This window comes from Ambystoma mexicanum, chromosome 2p (assembly GCF_040938575.1).
Source record: "Ambystoma mexicanum isolate Mex_15411 chromosome 2p, UKY_AmexF1_1, whole genome shotgun sequence".
NCBI classification, from domain to species: Eukaryota; Metazoa; Chordata; class Amphibia; order Caudata; family Ambystomatidae; genus Ambystoma; species Ambystoma mexicanum.
In genome coordinates, this window is record NC_090923.1 from 313,346,766 (window position 1) to 313,369,583 (window position 22,818).

At 42.1% G+C, this 22,818-nt stretch overlaps 1 protein-coding gene across 5 annotated transcripts in view; it reads left to right on the plus strand.

Annotated features, from left to right (window-relative positions):
* Nucleotides 1-22,818, plus strand: part of CACNA1D (calcium voltage-gated channel subunit alpha1 D) — a 2,225,258-nt gene that overhangs the window by 1,530,459 nt on the left and 671,981 nt on the right. For all 5 annotated transcript variants that reach the window (XM_069643624.1, XM_069643621.1, XM_069643623.1 and 2 more), the window contains exons 31-33: nt 12,105-12,233; nt 14,825-14,890; nt 22,706-22,797. In XM_069643624.1, coding sequence (XP_069499725.1) covers nt 12,105-12,233; nt 14,825-14,890; nt 22,706-22,797 — 287 coding nt within the window. The remainder of the gene's footprint in view (nt 1-12,104; nt 12,234-14,824; nt 14,891-22,705; nt 22,798-22,818) is intronic.

Here is a 22,818-nt window from a genome sequence, read left to right on the forward strand (position 1 = left end):
TCACCATATGGAATCTTTTCAAAGAGACTCTGTCACCCAAGGAGATACGGGGAGGAAAGATGTAACCACAAACTCCCTTAGTGATCACTGGAAAAGTGAAAATCTGCAAGACCACAAGGGTGATCCTTTGGTGGTACTAAAAGTATGAAGAAGAGAAGTACAAATTATTCAAAAGACATTCCCGGACCCTAAGACTAAGGGAAAGGAGGAGGTGATAGCTTCGGTCTCAGATGACAAAGAAGACTCTGTAGACCTAATGAACATGAGTCTATATATGATGGAGCATGCCGAATCAGAGCTGATAGCAACACCTCAAACAAAAAGAAAAGCAGCGTTCCTGACGGACGCTGATGCTATTGAGGTACCTAAAAAGAAAGTCTTAATCCGGGCATCCCTGTCACCGCCCTTTCTGACAATCGCCAGCAGATGCAAACTGGTACATGGAGATTACGCTCCCCTCGCCCGTGTGGAACATTGTCAGGATGGATTAATGCCTTCATCCTGCTAAGCTCGATAAATCTTTGGAGCAGAGACGTAGACGAGAAAGGGAGAATCGTAGACCCATGTAAAAAGAAAAACTCAGCAGAACAACAAAAATCCTTTAAAAGATTCCCCTGAGAATCTAAGAAAACGGCAAGGTGCACGGGAAGAGGAAGGAAGAGGGATCCGAAAACGAAATACAGATCCAACATTAAAAGAAGGAAACAAGGAAGATGAAAGATCATATGTTTCTAGGAAAAAAAACATGAGTGTGAGGAAAATACAGGATACGAGAACATTCAAGCTGGAAAGAATATCAAATAAGAAGGACAATTTGATTCTAAATCGTCATACCTTATTGAAACTGTGCAACCATATACCGAGCTTCAGATGTTTACACTCCGAAGATATAAAGATAATAGAGCCTGCGTATGAAGATTGTAAAGAAGCCTCATTTCTCCACATTGTCGCACCAAAAGTAAAAGATTTACTGAGAAAAGCTGCAGAGAACTTTGGAGTACTGGGTTTCGATCTTACTGAAATTCCTCTAGGGGGGTCCTCAAAACACCATCAAAAGACAGATAATTGTGATCAAGATAGGAGCCCCCCCCTCACCCCACCCCGAGATCTCATCCCTCAAGGCAAATAAGGCAGTTTTCAAGATCCCCTAGACTGGATAATGCGGGAGATTTTAGAGCCTGAGAATCTTACCATAGACAAGTTATCTTGTCTAAAAAAAAGTCAGGAGAAGAGGTTATCAACAATTCGAAACTAGCAGCAGGGAATGTGCGAGATATCCAAAAGGCCCGCTCCCCAACTAAAAACTTTTTAACACGATATATCAGAAGTTAAAAAGTTGGCTCAGAACAACGCAGCATTGGAACATCAAGCTAAAAATACTGAAAATGAGGAAATAAAAAATTGGACTTGGGCCTCTAGAGTCCATCATGATCAAAAATCTACCTATCCATCAAACAAATGCAGGATTGGAGAGGCAGTGGGGAGAAGTAAATCTAAGACCACCACTGTCGAAGTGACATTCACAATGGGGTCCTGGAATACCTGTGGTTTTGGTCATTTTACATCTCACTCGGACGTGAAATTGGGAGTGTTTGATGTATTATGTCTACAAGAGACATGGTTGCTCTTTGAACCGAGGCTTTACGGATACGAACTGGTCTTTTCCTCTGCTATGAAAAGTCTCAAAGGTCACCCCCCCCCAGCGGGTCTCCTCACAGCTATTAGATCTGGTTGAAGTTTACATTTGAAGGGAATTATATTGACAACGGGGTTAACGCAAGCAACTCTGATCTCCTGGGAGACGTCAAAGAAGATAAGACTTGGCAAAAGTGGAAACGATCCTTCTGATAAATACGTATTGGAACCCAGCTGCTATTTACACCGAGAGCAACATAAAGAGAATGGCAAACCTTATAGAAGAAGTGCAAGAGGCCCACAAAATTGACTATATAATAATCACAGGTCATCCAAATGCTGTTTGTACTGAAGAGGGATCAAAATTCAGCCCCCATGACATCCGTATTGCATCGCAAATAAAAGGAAGCAAATGGAACCTTCTGATGGATTCAAATGACCTCCATAATTTACACAGAATGAGAGACAGATCAGGGCCATTATGCCCCACATGTGAGCGAAATGGAACAGGTCTGACACTAGATCACACCTGTGTCTCACATGAGTTCCTGGCTCACATTGAGAGCTTTGACGTGATCAGGACTTGAACAGTGACCATAACATTTTGTTTGTTTGTTTGTTTGTTTGTTTGTTTGTTTGTTTGTTTTGGTCACAACTTGGAAATCCATCCGCTCAAAATCTATGTATATGCCGGCAGAGGTTGAAAGTTGCAATGGAAATTAAGCCTCAGATTAAATGAAAAAGCCATTAAGTCTCTTAAAGAGAAATATCTGAGCAAAGCTATAAATGAGAACTCTGTGAGGTCTGAATATATTGACTATAATCCACTACTAATAGTCTATAAAACAAATAAGACACAACTTGTCAATGTGACAAAACCCAATCCATATGCCTACAACAAAATGCTGGTAGAGAAGAGGAGAAAGTGAGGCATGCAAAGAGGAAGGCCAAAGAATCAAGAAATCCCAACTTAATCGAAGAAGCCAAAACAATGGAGAAAATTTGCAAAACTTGGCTGCGTCATCAACGTCACCAATTGTATCAAACAGACTCCGCACTTTGAATGGGAAGAGATCAAGGGACTTTTGGACTTTGATAAGATCAAGAGCAAATGAGACAAACACAGCTTTGCAGAATAATGTGGCTGAACACACTTGGGTAACCCATTCATGGAACTATATAAAAAGCCGAAAGTGAAACACCAACTATCCCGCTGCATACTGAGATGGGTTGAAAAATTCCAACTGATATGGACCAAATTGCAAAAAAGATCAGAAAGTTAAACAACTCAAGAGCGGCGGGCCCAGACAGGATAACCAACTTTAATTTGAAAAAGCACCCGGGGGTCTGGGCTTCCTTATGGAACTACATTAAAACAAGAGAGATTCCGTCCTCATGGAGGAAAGCATATGTAGTCCCCATCTTTAAAAAAGGTGCTAAAGATGATCCCTGTCACTATCGGCCCATTGCATTACTGGACACAATTGGGAAACTCTTTGGGTCCTTCGCCCTTGACAATTTCCAGGAAAGTACAAAGCAATCAGAATATTATGACCCCCTGTAGGTGGGTTTTGTCCAGGGCATGGGTACCAAAGCTAATATTCTGCTGCTCAGCTCTCTGAAGGCTAACGTATTGGAGGGAAAACCTCCCGTTTTCTTAGTATTTGTTGACCTGGTCCATGCTTTCGAACAGGCCAACAGGGAAACCTTGTGGAAAAAGCTGGTTCAACGAAACTGTCCAGACTCCATCCTCAAACCCATAAAAACTTTATGCTCTCATACATCGATGAGAGTGAGATTGAACAGAGGAGAACTCCTATCAAGAGAGATATCTACAGCAGGAGGAGTTAAACAAGGTTGTCCCTTAGCCCCCGGCATTGTACAACTCCTACACAGCTGACTTTATGGATTCTCAGACGAAGATCAGAGCTTTTCCCCCAACACTAGTCAACTCAAAACTTCCTAGATTACTCCACGCAGACGACATAATACTAATAGACCAAACAACGGTGGGCCTACAGAGGCAGCTGAACAGCTTGTATTTGTATTTTATTGTTTATATAGCACTTTACTCAAAACAAAACATCAAACATGGAACATAGAAGCAATAAAAAATACATGAATCCAACCAGAAAAACAGCATGTGGAACAGTTTGCATTTGATAAGGAAGAGAAAAGGAGAGGTATGGGAAAAGGGACTAAAGAGAGTATTAGGGAGGGTGGAGATCAAAGGGCAGACAGGGAAAGATAAAGGAACAGGAAGATGGTGTGGGGAGGAGAAAGAAGAGGAGGAAGGGGAGAGGAGTCAGGGAGGTGGGTGAAGGAGTGATTTTAAGGAGGATCAGAAGGAGAAACAGGTGGACATGGAGCGGATAGTGAAAGGAAGGGAATCCCAATGTAGGGGGGCAAGGAGCTGGAAGGAGCGGAAACAAGATGATGCACAAGGAGGTGGGGGAACAGAGAGTAAAGTGAGATCAGCAGAGCGCAGGGAGCGAGAGGGGGCATAGAAGAAGAGAAGAGAGAAGAGGTAAGGAGGGGCCTACTTGAAAGAAAATAACTTGGAATTGAATAAAGCCAAAACAAAAGTCATGTTTGGAAATAACGGGATTACAAAGAAAACTCAAAAACTTTTTGCTGATGGGAGCCAGCTGGAGATGGTCAGCAGCTTTAAATACCTAGGTATTATCTTAAATAACAGCAGAATCGAACTCCCAATGCAAGAACATCTCTATTAGAAGATCAAAACGTTGACAGCCCAAACAAAAGCGGTGAATAGAAAGTTTGGTAGTTTTTTCTTGCTACCAATATTGGATTTCTTTAAAGCAAAAGTTGTTCCCGCTCTAACTTATGGAGTTGAAGCCATGCCACGGATACCGGCTCTAATCTGGAAAAAACTGGAAGGACGCTTTTGGCGGCGAGTGCTAGTGTTGCCACAATCAACTCCCATTGCTCTAATCCGCCATGAACTCAGCTTAACTTCCATCAAAGCAACAGTGGAGCGGAATGATTTAATGCTTTACAGAAAAATCATTCTTCCCCCACCGAAAGCGATTTCTGAAATCATTAAAAGAGAAATGGAGGGGGAGCAGAATGTAATGCTCACTGATTGGAACTCAAAAAACAGGCTGCTGCTGAATAGAATAGGAAGTACAGAGGAAGAGTTGGTACTAAATCCAACAAATGTTAACAAGAAGTTATTGGATTTTGACTGGATTGAAACTCAGGATGAAGCTGACGGCTACGTACTTACTAAAGATCTACCAGCAAGACCTAAAAAACGTAATGAGGTTACACCTTATTTAGGTAAATTTCCAGATCAACAAACCTGTCAAAGTTTTCTTCGGATTCGTCTGAACTTGATGAGTACAAATGAGATTTTTGCGATAAGAGGCCTAGCAACCTCCAACAAATTTCGCTTTTGTGAGAATCCAAATCAGGTGGAGACCATAAGACATCTCCTCCTAGCATGCTTAGGATTGAATGAAGAAAGAAATACCTGGCTTTGCCATTTCTTCAAGGATCTCCACGCCTATAGTGAACAAGAATGGTGGGCCCGCCTCATGAGTGGTCAAAAGACTCAATGGGTAATGGCAGTCATGGGTTTCTTCAGACAAATTGGTTTGGACTGCCCAAAGAAAAAAGAATGTACACAGTCAAACGATGCTGAGGAGGAATAATGAACACGAATAGTGACCCCGGCTGCTAGTGCTATATTATTATTAAGAGATCAGCGCGTAAAATATTTTCCCGGAAACATATTAGACAAAGGGACTGGACCACATATCTAGGATATAGTTAGTTAGAACCAAGGATTTGAATGTTGCTTTTTCTTTTGTTGTTCTTCATTTTTGTAAAAATTGTCTTGTGCAATTAAATCAAATAAAAAATAAATACAAAAGAATTAGCATATATTGTACCTCTATAATGTCATATCAGAAAGCCCTATGGGCAATGGGGATATTGATGATGAAATTGCAGAAATGGGGGCAATCATGCCACTTAAAGGAACGCCTGAGCTATATACCTCTGACAAATTGAAAGCAAGCTAATTATTTGTGCAGCCTTTGTTTAGATTGAGGAGTACCTCATTCCCCATGGTGGTAGTGTATTGTTATAATCTCAAATGGGGTAAGAATGGTAAGTAAGATCAGAGCAATGTCACTAGCAACCAAATGTTTTTATTTAAATATATAACTCTGGTATGTGCAGAAACTGTTTTAAGCCAAGGAAATGTGAATTGATAATATGTCATTCCAACTTTACTAAATTATGTACATTAACAAAGAAGAACAATATTTCATTGAAAAATGATACTATTTATATTCACTATATGAATTCTGAATGTTCTAAAAACAGTACTTCATAGATAATATTTGTTCGATATACTGAAGGCATATAATCACATGTTATCACCTTAGTATATCTTGATCCCATGCTACTAGAAAAGGAATTCCTGCAAGTACAACTGCTGCATGTATAATAACTTTCTTTTCCATTAATGCCTTGTATTGCTTTACACGCAGATACTCGGAGTACGTTGACAGAATTGTTGATTATTCTTTAATTTAAAAATGTGACGTTTTTTATCAGCTGATTAAAAATTGTATTCAAGCTGTATTTGACACAAAAAAAGCAAATTATGGTGTCTACTTTCTGGAAGTTACATTTCATTTGCAGCATTAGAAAAGTATGTGTGGCATGCACATTAATTAGAAAAGTAAAAGTGATCTTTCTTTTCAAATGGAAACCTGAACTTCCATGTTTGCTGTTGACAGTGAAATTGAACATAAAGAAAGTAAAATCAAGAACTGGAAACAATGTCTGAGCATTTATCTAAGATGTATTGTTTTATTAAAATAACATTTATACATCAAATATGCTTAATCTTTTAAAGCAAAAGCCAACAGAACCATCCCCAACTGGGGATCCTGCGGTAAGATTAGCAATTGACCCCATTGATTTGACATCCATTCTACTGCATTCTTTTTTCTGGCAATATTCTGTACTAATAGCTACTGTCTTTTTCACAACTATCCTCTTAGATGTATGCAGTGGGCTTGTGTTCATTTGCAGTGCTCTCGTGAATTAAATGCAATATGGAGTGCTCATTCCTTTTACTCTTGTTTTCCTTTTGGCCTCCACCATATTGACTCCTTGCCTACTTGTAATGACAGGCACAAAATATATCTAAAATGGTGGACCTGCTAAGAACTAAAGGCGTTTCAAAACATCAGTGCAATAGGCTTCGGAAACTTGAACAACTGTAAATAACACGTGTTTGTATACCCAACACAAGTTTGGATTTTTTGGAAAGTCTTTAGTGTAGCAGCCTGAGTTGGAACCTGTTACTTTCATGTTGCACTCAGACCTCAACAATATGAAGCTATCCCACATGCTGTTCTATTGTAGTCGCACCGTATCTCAAAAGCAACTGTTGATCTTGACAGGGTATATTTCAATGCTATGCATTGCACTCTACATTTAGTGGTGTGGGGCTTTTTAAATGTTTTTAACAAAATTCCTTTTTTACTTGAAAGTGTTTTTCCCCACACACTTGAAGGTCTCACCACTACCAGTCTTTCCTTTGCTGTAGTTCAGATTTAAATCACGCATACATATTATGACCAACTACAACTCATTAACAAATATATCTGTGGTCCAAGTATTACTGGTGCACCATGTCATGTGTTAAAGCTTTGCGGGTTTAAATTAGACAGTTAAAACCTGTGTTAAGCAATTGAACTAGAAATGTACTGACATACTAAGCGCATGTGTTCTTTATGGAGCGTGCCAACCTTTTCCCACACTGGGCTTAGTATGTCAGCACGTTACTGGTTTATGGTCATGATGGTAGTCGCAATGAGATGTGCTTTCCTGTGTCCGAACTTGCTACCCTAATTATGCACCTGTCCATCAGGTGCAGCCTCTGTGCAGGACAGTGCAAAGCTGTGTACACACATCATGATTATTCATGAGGTGAGTTTGAATGCACCTTGTTGCTTGGGGAATGGTTAGTTGAGTGCACTATTGTACATGAGACCCTGCATAACCCATTTGCTGGTTTTCCCATAATGTTGCCCTACAGTAATAATTCAAATACACCTATACTTGAGAGACTAGCTCAATTGATTCATACCTGATCATTTGAATAACAAACGGTTCTGCAGTTCATTCAGTGTTTGTGTTTCTTTTTTCGTAGAGATCATTGAAGTCTATGAACTATCCAGTTCATGCAGCCAACATTTTAAATCTGTTTTCCATTGCGATCAGCATACATTAGCTTTACGCATGCCACATATCTTGCCTTATAACTTTCCTGAAAAGGGGAGAAATATAGGTATGCTTTATGAATAGACCGATTGAACTCTTCAACAAATGAGATGCTGTGATTTGCTCTACAATGATTTTCCCCTTTGCAGAATGAAAGGAATCTAGGGTTAAGAGTACCATCTAACCGAATAGTTGTTATACTGACATCCCACCTATGGTTATTGTTTAACCCTTTGCACAGGATTTGTACTCGGAATCTACACACCAAATCTAAAGTAATCATCAAGTGAAGTGGGAGTATTGTATAAAAATATCATCTCCTTCCAACAAATTCTACATATTCAAGAACTAGGACTGCAGCTTTATACATACCTAAATGTATGCTTCCCCTTCTTTAAAGCTATAGGCCAGTTTCACAAAGAAATCGAGAAGTGGGTTGGCAGAAGGAAAGTGCTTGTTGTAAAGACTGGAGGGGGGTGTCTGTACTTCTGTTCTCTATATGGTAGAGGAGAGGCACAGAGGACCCCAGCCAAGATTCTCTATTATTGGTACGAAGTCAAGCAATCAAGGCCTAGCTTCTCAGGAGGTGATGCAGGCTGGTTCTTAAGTACAGTGTAGTCCCCACAAAGGAATGTCCACACACTGTATTAGTTAAAACACAGTCTTTATAATATTCAAGGTTATGTACACTATCACAATAACTCACTTTGTGCTCAGAAAATCTACAATGGCAAATATATACAGTTCTAAAGTGGTACCACAATTATTATCAGATCTCATTAAAGTGCATCAAATGTCACACAGATCAAGGAATAAAAGTAACCAACAATAGATATAAGAGGAAAGCAGTTGGTTAGAACAATAGGCAGAATACTGGCCCCTACCACTAGACACAGTTCTGTGTGAAGATCCCCCCACCTGGGCAACCTGTAGAATAAAGATGTATTGCAAGCTCAGTCCATATATTGTTCCAGCAGTCTTATTTCCTTCTACAATAGTTCCACAACCCCAAAGTACCTGGCGTTGTAGCGTTCGTCGTCGGGGAATCGACGGCCCTTCTTGAGTGCCCTCCCTTTAAGGCAGAAGGCACGGGTCGTCAAACGTCCGACGTAGAACAGGATTGAATGACAACGGTGAGGCAGCAGCTTCGTCCCTAGTGGTGCTCGTCGACGGCGGAGCGATGGCGCCCTGCAAGAAAGAGGTGTGCAGGGCACCTCGGTGACGATTGTTCAGGACCGCAAAGAGTTTGAAGAACTGTGGCCCAGCAAGGGCGTCGACTCGTCGACGGCTTGGCCTTCTCCAGCGGGATAAAGCGGGCGGCGGTGCAGACGAGAGCGTCCTTAGATCAAGTGGAAATCTTAGGCAAACGGGAGCATGCCGGCTCCGGTCGACGATGGCGGTTGCCGACGGTGATGGACAACAGTCCATGCGCTTCTCTTTGGGATTCCGCGGCAGTCGCCGTCTCCGGTCGGCAACCAGACTGTCATAGGTCTATCTACCAGGGAGCTTTGGAAAAGATCAGCTGGTTGCATGATGGTCCCTTGTAGCTCGGGAGGAGGCCGCCTTTCAGGTCCTCTCTGGGTCAGTCCTTGAAGACACAGCAGCTTTCTGATTGATGAAGAAGGGCAACAGCAGTTCTTCTCTTCCAGCAGGGCTTCAAGTTCAAGCTTCAGTTTCACTCCAGTTACTCTTCGTAGTTTGGACTTCAGCTTCTGAACACGAATTCTAGCAGTGAGAGGCCCCTAGATATACTAGTTGGTCTCCCATTCATTCTGCTGGGTCACACTCAGGCAACCAGTCGGTCAGAAGGGCATTCATGCAGGCAGGCAGCCAATCGGGTGCATAGTGCATTCAGGCCACTCACTTCTCTCCAGACACTCACAACAAGTTATGTGTATTGGGACAAGAACCCAGCCATTCAACACTCCACACTGCATTCATAGCAGTTTCGGGCAGAGCTGTCTCAGTCATTGTGTCAAACACCAGATACTAGACATCCACAACACAGAATGCGTATTCGTCACACACTCCATTCACCCAGGTCCCCCCCACAGGGTGTACCCACAACATACAGTCACTGGGAAGGCTCCAGCCAGTCTGGCCTGGACTTCACAACAACACCATATATGGAACTTCCATCAAACAGCCAGTCAGGGGGAAGGGACAGAGTCAGGGCTTCCCAGGACTTTGGGAAAACAAGGTAACAGGCAATAGAAAGCAAGAGGCCACAGGAGCCATCTTGTTTCCTATCAGGAATCACCTGATTCCAATGGCAGGGCCTGGGTATCCCAAAATGGAGGATACTCAGAGCATCTGTCAAATTCAGCATGGAGCTGCCACCAGCCCATACCCTGCTCTGTGGGCCACACACAGGTGCCCAAAAACATACACTAGTGGCACAAGGTTGTACCCCCAACCATGGGTGCCATAAGGGTATCCCATGGGTCTGTTCACCAAAACCAAAAGAGAGAGCTGCACCGCCAGGAGTCCCACATGAACTCCTGAACGGAAAACACGTCAGAACACACGATAAAAGGCAGTAAAGGACAAGTATACGGAGGCCCTGTCCCTCCGATGCATTTCCAGCATCACACTTGTCACATCCTGCATCCGACTCTCCGGCTCTCCCTGCATGCAAACCTCCTGATTCGCTAAGAGTTTTGCATGCGTGAGGAATAAACCTACATCCAGCCTTTGTATACATTTGCATTGGACACCAGCAGCAATTACTAATGCTATTTTTATATGTCCACTCCTAATTTTGTGCTGCAGTGTTAAAATAAAAATAGCAAACCTGTTGCTAGGGGCATAAAAATGTCTGCAGATGTCTGCAAAGACACTTCTCTCCATTGTGCATTCTCTTGCACCTGTCCCGGAACAGGGACAATCATAGAGGAATTGTTTCAACAGAGGGAGCACATGAACCTCGATGCATTTTCATGGCACATATGCCTTGGCATCCTGCAAATTCAGAGATTTTGATGAAACTTCCTTTTGGAATCCTCTTGTGTATTGAAGAATGCAGCTTTTGCCTCTTGTGTGCATCCTTCGCACTGGCATATGATGAAGGCTTTATAAAAAAAAGGACGTATGTGTTACATTTTAGGCTCACAATACGACTCAGAATAGCAAGCGTGGCAAAGATTCGGGTATTTGAATGTGATATTTGTGTAATTCTTAAATTCTGCGTTTTGTAGGCTCTTCAGATTAGTCAGTGTTTTTATTTTATTTTCCTAAGGCGTTCCGCATTTGGTGGTTTTTAGGAATGAAGTGAGATGTCTTGTCTGCTCAGATGTTGGTACTTTTTCGATAGGATGTAGGCATTGTTTATTCATGTGAAGCAGAGGGGTGTTCATCAGTAGAAGATTTTATGAATTGTGATTTCACAATGGGGTAAAATGATGAAATTGTCTCACTCCCACCCTATGAACTGAACCAACAACCCCAGCACACTTACACACACTTTTAAAACCCCACGCATGCATTGATAACTACATTCCAGGAACATACCTGTTAACTAAAGGAACACACTTCACCCAAACCACTCCAACAACAATACACAATCCACCTCTTATATTACAATGCTTCAAAACCTCAACGGAAATGCAAATGCCACAAATATGATTACATACATTTGGCATTGAGCATTATATACATTCTATTCGTTTTTAATGTATTTTTATTTGAAGTTGATGGTAGCCACCCGGAAATCGTTTATCAATTACATCTCATTGTGCATTGTCCTAGGGTAAAGGGTCCCATGCGTTAACACCTTACCCAAACCTCTTACCACGCTATGTTGTTGTGGTAAAACTGTCAAGATTTAGATCCGGCTTGGGCTTTTTGTTGCCATGATGACACTTAGTTGTAGCGGTTCAACCATTTTAGACATTACACCCTGATCTCTTGGCCATGGCAGGAAAATTAATTAATGTGATGGTGCAGGTACGTATATTTTTTTCTAGAAAAAGTAAAACATGCTGTAAGGTTTAGCACTGCATGTGCTTGGTGGATTGCATTACAGCTGTATGCTATCTTTGCATGTACATATTATGTTGATATGAATTAAAAGGCTGCAACTAATTACTTAGTGTTGCAAAGCACTTCAATGCTTTCCTTTATTCCATTGCTGTTTTTTTCTGAATGTTTTGCATGTTCTGGTTTTTCATTTGGTTTGGCTTTGACATGGTCCCTTTCAGAGCTCAGAAGACAGTTCTAGAATCTCCATCACGTTTTTTCGCCTTTTCCGGGTGATGCGATTGGTAAAACTTCTGAGTCGGGGTGAAGGTATCCGAACATTATTGTGGACGTTCATTAAATCATTTCAGGTAAGTATGTCGTGATGCATGTCACATATTCAAATCCTAGCTGTTTTGCACTTCTCATAGCTCATTATCTTCTCTCCATCCACCTCCCAACTCTCTAAACATTTTCTCTTCTTAACTCTTTTCAGTTACACTTCAAATGACTCTTTCTTCTCCGTAAGCTCATCAAAATCTGCTCCCATTTGTCACCCTCTATACATGGCTGTTATCTTTAGTCATATGTATAGTTTAGATCTGATTTCCAAAGTGGTGTGAGGACCCCAGGCCAGAGCTGAGTGATTCTTTGAAGTTAAAGGAAAGATCTGCTGTATGCTTCCTGTTAACAAAGCCTTTTGAGTTTGATTGAATAGAAAGGTCAAGATGGTGCAGAGGTGGCTGAGGGGAACCTGAAAGAGAGCCGAGTGTCAACCGCATAACATTGAAAATTGGAGCAGGAAGTAACGATGCAGTGGGCAAGAGGTGTGAGGTATCGGTTGAAGAGCCAGGGAGAGAGGTTAGACCCCTGGGGAACACCACAAGTAGGGAGAGATAGATGGAAGAGAGGAAAGACCCCAATTGGACGTGAGAGGGTCGGTTGGTGAGAAAGGCGGTCAACCAGGACAGGGCCTGATCAGTAATACCAAGGTTGTGGCAGAGGCGATTGAGCAGAATGGCATGCTTCACTGCGTCAAAAGCAGTGGATAGATCGAGGAGAATAAGGACAGAAGGGAGATTAGAGTCAAGATTGGCGAGCAAGTCTTCACTGGTGTTCAGGAGAGCAGTTTCCGTGCTTCTGGCAGCGCTGAGTGGCCAAGTCCTTGCAGATTTTGAAAGGTTCGGCCGAGTTGTTAGATGCTGCAGAGATGCAGGCGTGGATGTAGGCTCTCTTCTTAGAGAGGACAGACTTTTTACTGCCTTTGGAGCAGGCGGCAGTCCAGTTTGTCAGGGGGTGCGCTCAATGTCCTCCACTTCCCTTCCGCCGTCCTAAACTTGTGTTTAAGGACAGCGAGGTCGGAATCATACCAAGAGTTGCACTTGGATTTGGATTTCAAGTGGATCCTCATGACCGGGTAAGGACATCCAGAGTGTTAGAGATAGAGAGATGAAGGTTACAGAGGGCTGTGTCAGAGTGTGAGTCAGCCAAAGGTGCAGGTGGAGGAGAGAAAGTAGTGCCGAAAGCCTCAACTGACACATGATTCATGGGTAGGATGCCCGAGAAGGTAGGTGACAGTGCTAGTTGGCTTGACCTGTGGGGAAAAGAGAGAGTGATTACTCCAAGAGAGAGGAGCGGTGAGAGGATTAGAGAAGGGGAGGTCTGAAGAGATCAGAACATCCAGGTGTGCCCTGCAGAGTGAGTCGGGCCAGAGGGAAGAATAAAGAAAGAGAGAGAGAGAGAGAGAGAGAGAGAGAGAGAGAGAGAGAGAGAGAGAGAGAGAGAGAGAGAGAAACGCAGAGGTTGTGAAAGAGTCCTGAAGAATGGCTGGTAGCATCCAAGTGGATGTTCAAGTCTCTAAGGAAGAGAAGTTGAGAAGTGGAGGCAAGGAGCAAGGTGGAGAGGTCAGCCCGCTCAGGGAGGAAGAGGGCGACCTGTAGATAGTGGCCACAGTGAGAGAGAGGCCATGGGTTCATCAACTAAAAGTTGCCTGCCTTTTAGTTCCACTGCCTTTATTATTTTTATTTTAGCTTGAACATCATGCACAAAATATTGCTTTCTCTTTTATTCCATAAATACACTCTGTTATTATGCTTGAAACCCATGTGTCCCAATGACAGTGTTGATGATCTTTCCAACGTCTTTTATAAGCTCTTTTTTTTGTCGAATCGTGTTCCAAACTTTTAAGGCATTGTGGATGCCACAGCTATTTAGGGTAGAACACCCTGACTCCGAGACATCATAGAGTTGTCTAGTAAACATTGCCTCCTGGGCTCAACTTATCACTAAAAAGAGTATAAAGTTGCTTCAGTATTACTTGGAGACAATAGAGCCATTGGAGAATATTATTCTGGTTTACCGGGTAGTGAGGAAGCTATCAACAGATCCTGTCAGGATCACCCACATCTCTGGACTGTGAAAACATAGCTCCATTTGATAGTCTTCCCTGTTTGAACACACCACCTTATGTGTATGCTTATCTTCAAGTCTGTGTTTGCACCAAAGTTTGCATAGTTACCTATTGGGACCCTCCAGACATTACTGGATACATGACATTTGGACACCCCACCCTGTTCCCCAGATTTTCGCACAAGTCGACATTTGTTGGTGGGTTTGTGACTTGGTGAAGCGACTGTTTCCTTATACGGCCTCCCCCTAACATCTGCTCTGGGGTATGTCAGCCAGCCACACACGCCCATTCTCAGTGCTGTTTACTTCAGGGTACAAAGCACTTCAAACGATAAGCGAATCGGAACAGCGACCTACAGGATCAGTGTTATCATGTCTGTCAGAGAACGGGTACTTCTGCTAGTAGTTTCTTAAAGTGAGATAGAACATCTCCAGAAAATGTACAGTGTACATTGTATCAGAGAGTGTATGTCAGAATTTTAAGTCCACATGTTGCATAGCTTTCAACCAGTGTACATTGCTGTGAAATAATTGAGTCATTTTTCTTTTTCAGGCCTTGCCTTATGTAGCTCTGTTAATTGCCATGCTGTTTTTCATCTATGCTGTCATTGGTATGCAGGTAAATATTTGAACATTATTTTTAAACATAGCATTGTGGTTTGCGCTGGGCTTTTACAGTCCCAAGTGTCTCGTACACTCACTAATAAAACTATTGTTAAGCACTATGATACCTCTGATTTTCTGTCATTTGGTAAAGTGACATCCTTGTTTTCATTGACTTGATAAGACTTACAACACACACTCAAACCATTCTACAAAACAGACTGCTAAATGCTGATATGATTTTTAGCTCCCAGTGTTAACAACTTCTGAGCATGCGTTGGCTTGTCTTCCACATGTCTACATTTTAGGAAACCAAAGGAACACATATCTGTGACCGTCCTGTCTACGGACATGTCATCGTTTAAGAGAAACAGAAAAGAAATGGCATATGTTAGTCCATTTCAAGACAAATTTTCTATGAGGTCACCAAGCACTCATTTAGGAAGATGGATGTCAGATTTACAACAATAGTTTTGAGTTTCCTTTTAAGGTTTGTGACCACAACAACAGCAATATATTTTTAGATTGTTCATGTTTAGGTAATTCGATTTTCATTGCGCATGGAGATAACGAAGACAAAAGAGAAGAATACAATTCTGGTAGCCCAAAGGCAATCGATTAGAAAAGTAAAATAACCTTCTCATAAGAAAAAGTTCTGCCATGCTTCAATGTGGAAACAAGTATAGCAGTGTTCTCAAGATCCATCTATCTAAGCACATTGCAACTTCAACAGCCTTATTATGGAAGCCAATACCCATACCGGGTGCCACAGCAGGGAAGCCATGTAAAGTCACAATAGATTCCTTCCTGTTTGTTCTGATCAACGATAAAAGTGACATTGTCAAATATTTCTCTTCCACAGGGAAAAATAACCACTGACGATTTTGTGCTGTAAACAATATCATTAGGTGATAGTGTGCAATTAATTCAATCTTAATTGCTTTCTTATATCAGCCTTTTAATGTCGGAGGTTCTCATCTTCTGATTTATTACAAGTTTCAATGATATAATGGAATGCATTGCAGAAACTTATTGGTGAAATATGAAACCTCTGTGGGGGTAGAGCCCCTTCTAGTCTTACGATGCATGAACAAATTCTCCAGCAAAGCAGCAATGAAAATGCTTAACCTTCATGACATTATCACCAACTATCTTCATGACATTATCACCATTTACTGTCCACAGTAAACCTGTAGCATATTGTCGGGGGGAAATTCTCCCGGGGTCTGCTGGGCCGTCCGCGGACCTCCGGGCAGGGTGGCCCCAACTCCTCCCGTATATCCCAAAGAATGAGTATGAGACACACGCAAGAAGCAAGGTGATTCTGCTGTTTATTAAACAAAACGGCAGGGATGGGTCAAGGATCGTACGCGTCTGTCCTGACACTCACTTCACAATCGTGGGGCTCGCAGGCCCTTTTTACCTTAGTATGACGCGCTACTTGCGTCACCTGGGAAAGTTAGCAAAAAACCTATCGCCACTCTGGATTGGTTCCTCAAGTGGTAGGGTTAGTATAGCATACGTATAGAGAGCGTTGTTAGTGGTGGAGGGTCAGTCAGGTGGTATACTTGGGTTGTCCCTTCAATTTGATACATGAAAATTGTTACATGAAGACCCCTGAGGATTGGCTAATGTTAATGGCGTCAGTGATAAGAGCCCCATGTTCTGATTGGTCCATTCGCGAGCCCCCCAGTCTGGGACCATCGCTGTTCCCAGCTCGCGGTGCACCTGTCATTTGCAACAATGTATCACTATGGGTATGTGCAGACAATGTGAGGATTTATTCATATGCTGGAAGGCAGGCTACTCTCACCGCCGCAGATGTCCATTGAGTCGCTTAATTGTATCTGCCTGTGTCTTGAAACGTGGGATCCAGGCGCCTCCCACCTCCTGGGCCTGGCACCCTGTCAGGTTCGGCTTGGTCACGTGAGGCGAGACCGTGGTTGAGGCAGAATTCTGCACAATTAATATTGCATTTTCCACTGTGTGCCTGGCTTAATTTGCAGGTGTGACCTTGGCGTCGGCTTGCGGCATGCGAGTTTGCAACATTGTGCCCTTGACTGTGTGCTCTCGCCGGGCTCATTCTGCAGGGTCAGCAACTGTACTCTTGCTCATTCAATGTTCATGGAAGCTCTTGCTTGCGGCCTACTTGGGCCTGGTGCATAGGTGGAAACGTTTGATACACAGAGCTTTAGGTTATGGTATCATATTGCTTTTATCCCCAGTATCATGTCTTCGTTATATTTCTCATTGTAATGCATGGGTTTAGGAGAAGCGTGAGCAAGCATTTTTAGATGAGTTCATTGTGCGTCTTGCGTTTCTGCATTTTGAAAAGCCTATGTGAAAAATAATAAAGATGCGCGTCAGTGGGTGTGTCCGTCACCTACGTCATAGCACTGAATATGTTCTTCGTGTGGATTGGTGTGGGAGTGTCCAGTGTGCATGCTTGCACGGGTGTGCTGACCGTTGGCTAGGTCGTCATGGCATCTCTAATGATGTGTTCATTTACTGTTGCATGGTTCAGTCGAGTTCATCGATGCCGCAGGTGTCGGCATGGGCAGGGCAGGCTGGTGGGCAGGCTGGTGGGCACATCCGTATGTTCCTGTACCAGGGTATTTGGTCGTCTGGTAGATGGGCAAACTCCTCTCGAGGCGGGTGCCTGGGCCGTGATCCTCTAGGCCAGGGGTGCGAGGGGATTGGTGGGAGCCTTTTGTTGCATTCTCCCGCTTCAATATTTACTGTACTTCACAAGACAGGTGGTGTTTACCACTCCGACAAACAAGTTATTTGCATCAAATTAGTGTAAGAACTGCTCTCGTTCAAGTTACTCCAATTTTGTAAAATAGTCTTTTAAAAGTGTTCTGCAGCTGTAACAATGTAACTTTGCAATGTTGCCATGTTATATATATCCTTTTCTGGATCAATGATTGATAAAGCCCTGCTTTGCTAATAAACCTAAAGAGCAGAAGTACTGAACAAACTAGGACTGTCAATGTAGTAGCTGAAGACATACCTTGTGTCTTGCAGTTGAGCACATTATTTGAGGGCAGCTATAGACATAGAGTATATAATAAAATACGCAGAAAAGGAAATGTTTTTCACTATGCCAAAAGTGAAGGGATTTCCAGCAGTAAGAGCAGTTACATCTTTCTTGGCACCATGGCATTGTATATTTTCCCCATATTCCCATTCTCGGATCCCCATGAGCAGTCTTATTTATATTAATTGTCCCTTTGGGAGCCAGTAGAGGGTGTCAAGTGCTGGAGTGTCTTTATAATCCCTGTACCAATCTTATGACACCATGTTGTACTACTGGTAACAGAATTATGGGTTTCTTGGGTATTGCCACGGATATCCTATGTGATGAATCCGATGGAGTCTTCACTGATTTCCTGATTGTTACCTCCTCCCATATGGCCAGAGGACGGCAGCCACTACCTGATCCTGACCAAGGGGGAAGCTATATGAGGGAGGATCACATGGGGGGGGGCCTCTGGGGATATGACATGGCTTCATCGGGTGAGACATGGTTTCCCCCATTTTCTCTTGAAAATAATGCTCCCATATCTAATACCCTCCTGGTCTGTTGTTATTCATCCACTCCTTCTCCCATGAAGAATAGTGAAATCACCCTCTCCAATTCCACCCATAATTGATCCAGGACTCATTCACCATTTAATACCACTGGAAATGTTTATTCAAGTTTTCCGAATCAATTCTCTAAACTGGACTTCCTTTCCCAGAATAACCAAAAGAGTGGGACGAGGAAGAGGAAACAAGCAATACAGAGCGAAGGAGGCCACAAGCTCAGTGAGTGTTCTAGTGGTTGCTCGCATACACCTGGTCCCATTAAGTTTAAAAGGCAATTGAACCAGGGAATCAATATCTGCTGCTGGCGTGAGAGCTGTGTCTCTCTGTGAGGTTCAAGAAACCGAAAAGCAATTCCTGGCATGGTGGAGCCAGGTGGCTCATAAATGAAGAAGGAAGAAGCTGCTGCACATGATGGTCATGCTGTGGGAATGCCAGGAGCTGGCGAGGAACTCCTGGGTGCTCACAGGTGACCGAGAGCAGCGCATCACTTACCGGAGCCTGGAATGAAGCAGACGTGTCAGGTGGAAGCCACGAGAGATGAAGAAACGAAGAGGAAACAGTTGTGTAAAGGAAGCAGATGGTAACGATTCTCTGGTTTAGCGCAGGAGATTCTGAGAACGCCAACAAGAGCTGGTGAGTCCACCCAGAGGCAGCAGGGACACCGTAGCGTACCAGTGATCACACCGAATGCAAGTAACTACACCACAAGTAACTGAGAAAGAGCGAATTAACTGAATGTTAAAAGGGGAATTAAACTATAAGAAAACCCCTTACAAGCAGTAGAATATATACTGTGCAACTATAGGGTAAACTTGGACCGGATAATATATTTGGAGGTCATATTAACAAACCAAGTATATGTGCGCAACTTTGGGAGTGGGCTGAGAAACTGTATGAACAGAAGCCCTGGCAGAAGAGTATACCAGGCAACTATAACTGTGTGAAATAAAGAGGTCCTGAGAGAAAACATCAGGAGTACTAAAAGAGATTGTGTTAACCAGTAGTGAAGGAGTAAAACCATGGCAGAAAAGCATACCAGGTGTTCTGAAAGAGACACAATTTCAAAGTTTGCCACGTTTGTACATCAATATTGTTGTGAACCAAGAACCGCTGTATGTGAAACACCAGAGCGTAAAGAGGAATCCAGGGGCAGGGAACTTTTGTGTTGAAGCCCTTTATTCTTTTGTGAATTCCTTTCTCAAGCACCCAAGATTAAAGACATTTCAAGTTTCACCTTGGAGTTTAGTTTAAGGTGAGAGGGTCACAATAGAACTTTGGACACGGGACAGTTTTGTTTTGGACATTCTGACAGATGCTTAGTTTTGGTTTAGGTAGGGAAACTCCTTTTAGAGCACGGTCAGGGAGGCATTTTCCCAAACCTTTTTATTTTCAATAAAAGTCTTTAACCAAAATCATGGCTAACTTGTTTCTAAGTTTCATTCCTAACTTCTCACACCTATTTCTATAGTTCAAGCATGATAGTGCTTGCATGAGAGGACTTAGACCTAGTCTGTTTTGTGACTAATGTCTGGGAAGGGAAGAGACTTCTTGAGGTGGGTCCCTGCAGATTACCACGCATAGTTATTGAGTTTATCTTGGGAAAGAAGGCAAGCAAAGAGAGTAATATGATCCCCAAATTCCTGGTTTTGCATAATGGCATTGGGGGAGTTCTTCATACTAATGCAGCTGAAACGCAGATTAGTTGGGCTGTTTTTACTTAACTAAATAGCAGTCAACTATGTGCTACCAGAACTCATCTCTTTCATGATATTCTGTTTTAAGTGCCTTTGCTGATCTACAGAAGTTCCCACAGTTTGAGCCTACAATACACAGATTTGTTCTGCATAGTAGAAAACTCCACTTAAAGTACACATTAATATTCCAGACAATAACCAACATTTTGAGTTTTCTTCTGACTTTTGAAAGGAACTATGGTGCACACTTCCATTCTGTTCTGTTGATTAGACTTGCACCCAAGGTAAATCAGAAGTTAAAGACGTCCTAGGCATTGATATCTATGCTTACCCCAGATAAGCCCATGATTGGTGGTTTCCAGGTGGTTTCCAGAAGTCTGCTTAATATCAGAAGTTTCTCATGCAAATGTGTTTTGCAAATAGGATGATCTTTCTGGATAAAGAGCTAAACTCTACCCTCAACTTGCTGGCTTAACCCCTAAAGGGCTCCATTATGGCCAACTCTTGAAACCCCATTTGTTCTATGTGTCTTCACCACCAAGATGCCTTTTTGGCGACTGTGCACTATATAACATTGTTTAACATAATATCTTCATTGAATGGATGTCTTGAAAGAGCCCTCTGTTTACTTTACATAATTTTACATACCGAGGATCTCTTTTAGGGTATGTCCCTCAACCCTCCCACCTTATTGAAAGCATAATCAGAGGATAGCTCAGCGGCAGCGTGCGCGTCTTGGAAGCAAGACGACACGAAGCAACAACAGGTTCGATCCCCGGGTCCGCGCTTAGAAACCTCTGGGTTTTAAGCGCGTTATAAATATGTAACTAAGACAAAAAAAAAACACAATTCCGCAACTAAGAAAAACAAACAATTCCTGTAACAGCGCCTCGATGCCTGCGGGCTGTGTGAGCGCTTTATAAATGTTAAATAAATAAATAATCAATCAGTCTTACTGACCTTTCATGACAATACTGACTTTTTGGAAGACACAAGTGAGGTATTTGCCAGAGCAAGATAATGGTAGTTGAAAGTGGTCCATTTGAATAGTGTGAGTCAATGTTTAAACCATGTTTAAACCAGACCTCATATACCTTCCCAGAAGCTATTATGGCCTCTTGAACGGTCAACAAGACTAACATCTATTGTGCTGACAAACACTACGCAGTATTCATCAGGGAGAAGTTTCTTTTAAGAGTTTATTCAGATGTTCTAATAAAAGTATTTTATATTGTTTTGAGATCTAATCCATGATCTTGCCTCGATACTGCACATACCATGGACATTTACAGAGTTCTGCAGTATTACCAAAAAATCATAAGAGATATTTTGTAACCATTCCTAATCTATATGAATTGCCTTAGCAAGTACAATGTTCTATAAAATAACAAACTACAATTTACCTGTTTACGCTAGGAATCAACTAACAATGAACAAATCGTGTTTGCCGCATTCTATGTGAAACCAAAATTGGTTAGAGATTCACCACAAACCATGGAAGTCCAAACTGGGCTTCCGGACTGCATTCATTTCCCAAACACTTAGCACACAGACAGGATGTCCTATCAACAGTGGTACACCTGCACTACAAATATATTGTTTTAAATGTTTATACTGTTCATAGATGAGCAGATGTGACAGAGTAATAAAACTTGGTATAAACAACTTTTTCTGTGCTCAGCCTTTTGGCTTTTGGCAGCAGTATTTAACCAATTGTCTTGCAGTTTTTGAATAGACCAACATTGAGGGTCCGTCTTCTTGTCTATCCCCTCACCCTAGACAGGCGGCACTCCATCGCTCTCTAGAAAGAGGCGATTTCAAAGGATTGTTACAGTTTGGTTGGAGGGATACGAGAGCTATTAGGTTGCTTGTTAAAAATAGAAATAGATATTTGGATCCGGATTTGCTTTTGTGTGATTAGAGAGATTCACCACCTGAAGATTGATACATTATTGTTGACATATTTATTTGTGTTTGTATTTATTTGGGTTAGCACGTGTTTTTCCCACAAACAAGAGTCAACTCTGTTGTGCTGATTTGAGAAATATGTCTCCCTTTTTTGTGTGGCTATGCATCGATATATCAAAAAACAATTATTGGTGGTTGGGTTCTGCACTCATACTGTGACTTTGGGATGGAAGCAAATCTAAATCTTTTAAATATAAAATTGTATTTTTTGCTGGTAAAAATAGTGATATCCAAATTTTATATATTACATCATGCTGGATTACTACTTTTTACTGGTGCATCTTTAGTTTTTATTATCCAATCTACGGATATTTTGTGGATCTGCCTTGCAAGGACAAAAGGCCCAGGCAGCCCTTCCTGGATTCAAACTTTTGACTGCCGAATTCACCAGCCCAGTGGTTAAAATATAGCTTGGAGCGCTATCTCACAACAAACTATTGAAAGATTGCCTTTAGTTTAATCTAATGCTATTCAGTGTCCAGGTATATTGAGCTAATATATGAATAAAATTGTTTCTAAATAATTAACACAGCTTCACAGGACATCATTAATAATAATCACTTTTCTTCTCTTTATAGGTGTTTGGCAAAATTGCTATGAGGGATCATACACCAATAAATAGAAACAACAATTTCCAGACTTTTCCACAAGCTGTGCTTCTTCTGTTCAGGTACACATGTTAAGTTATCTC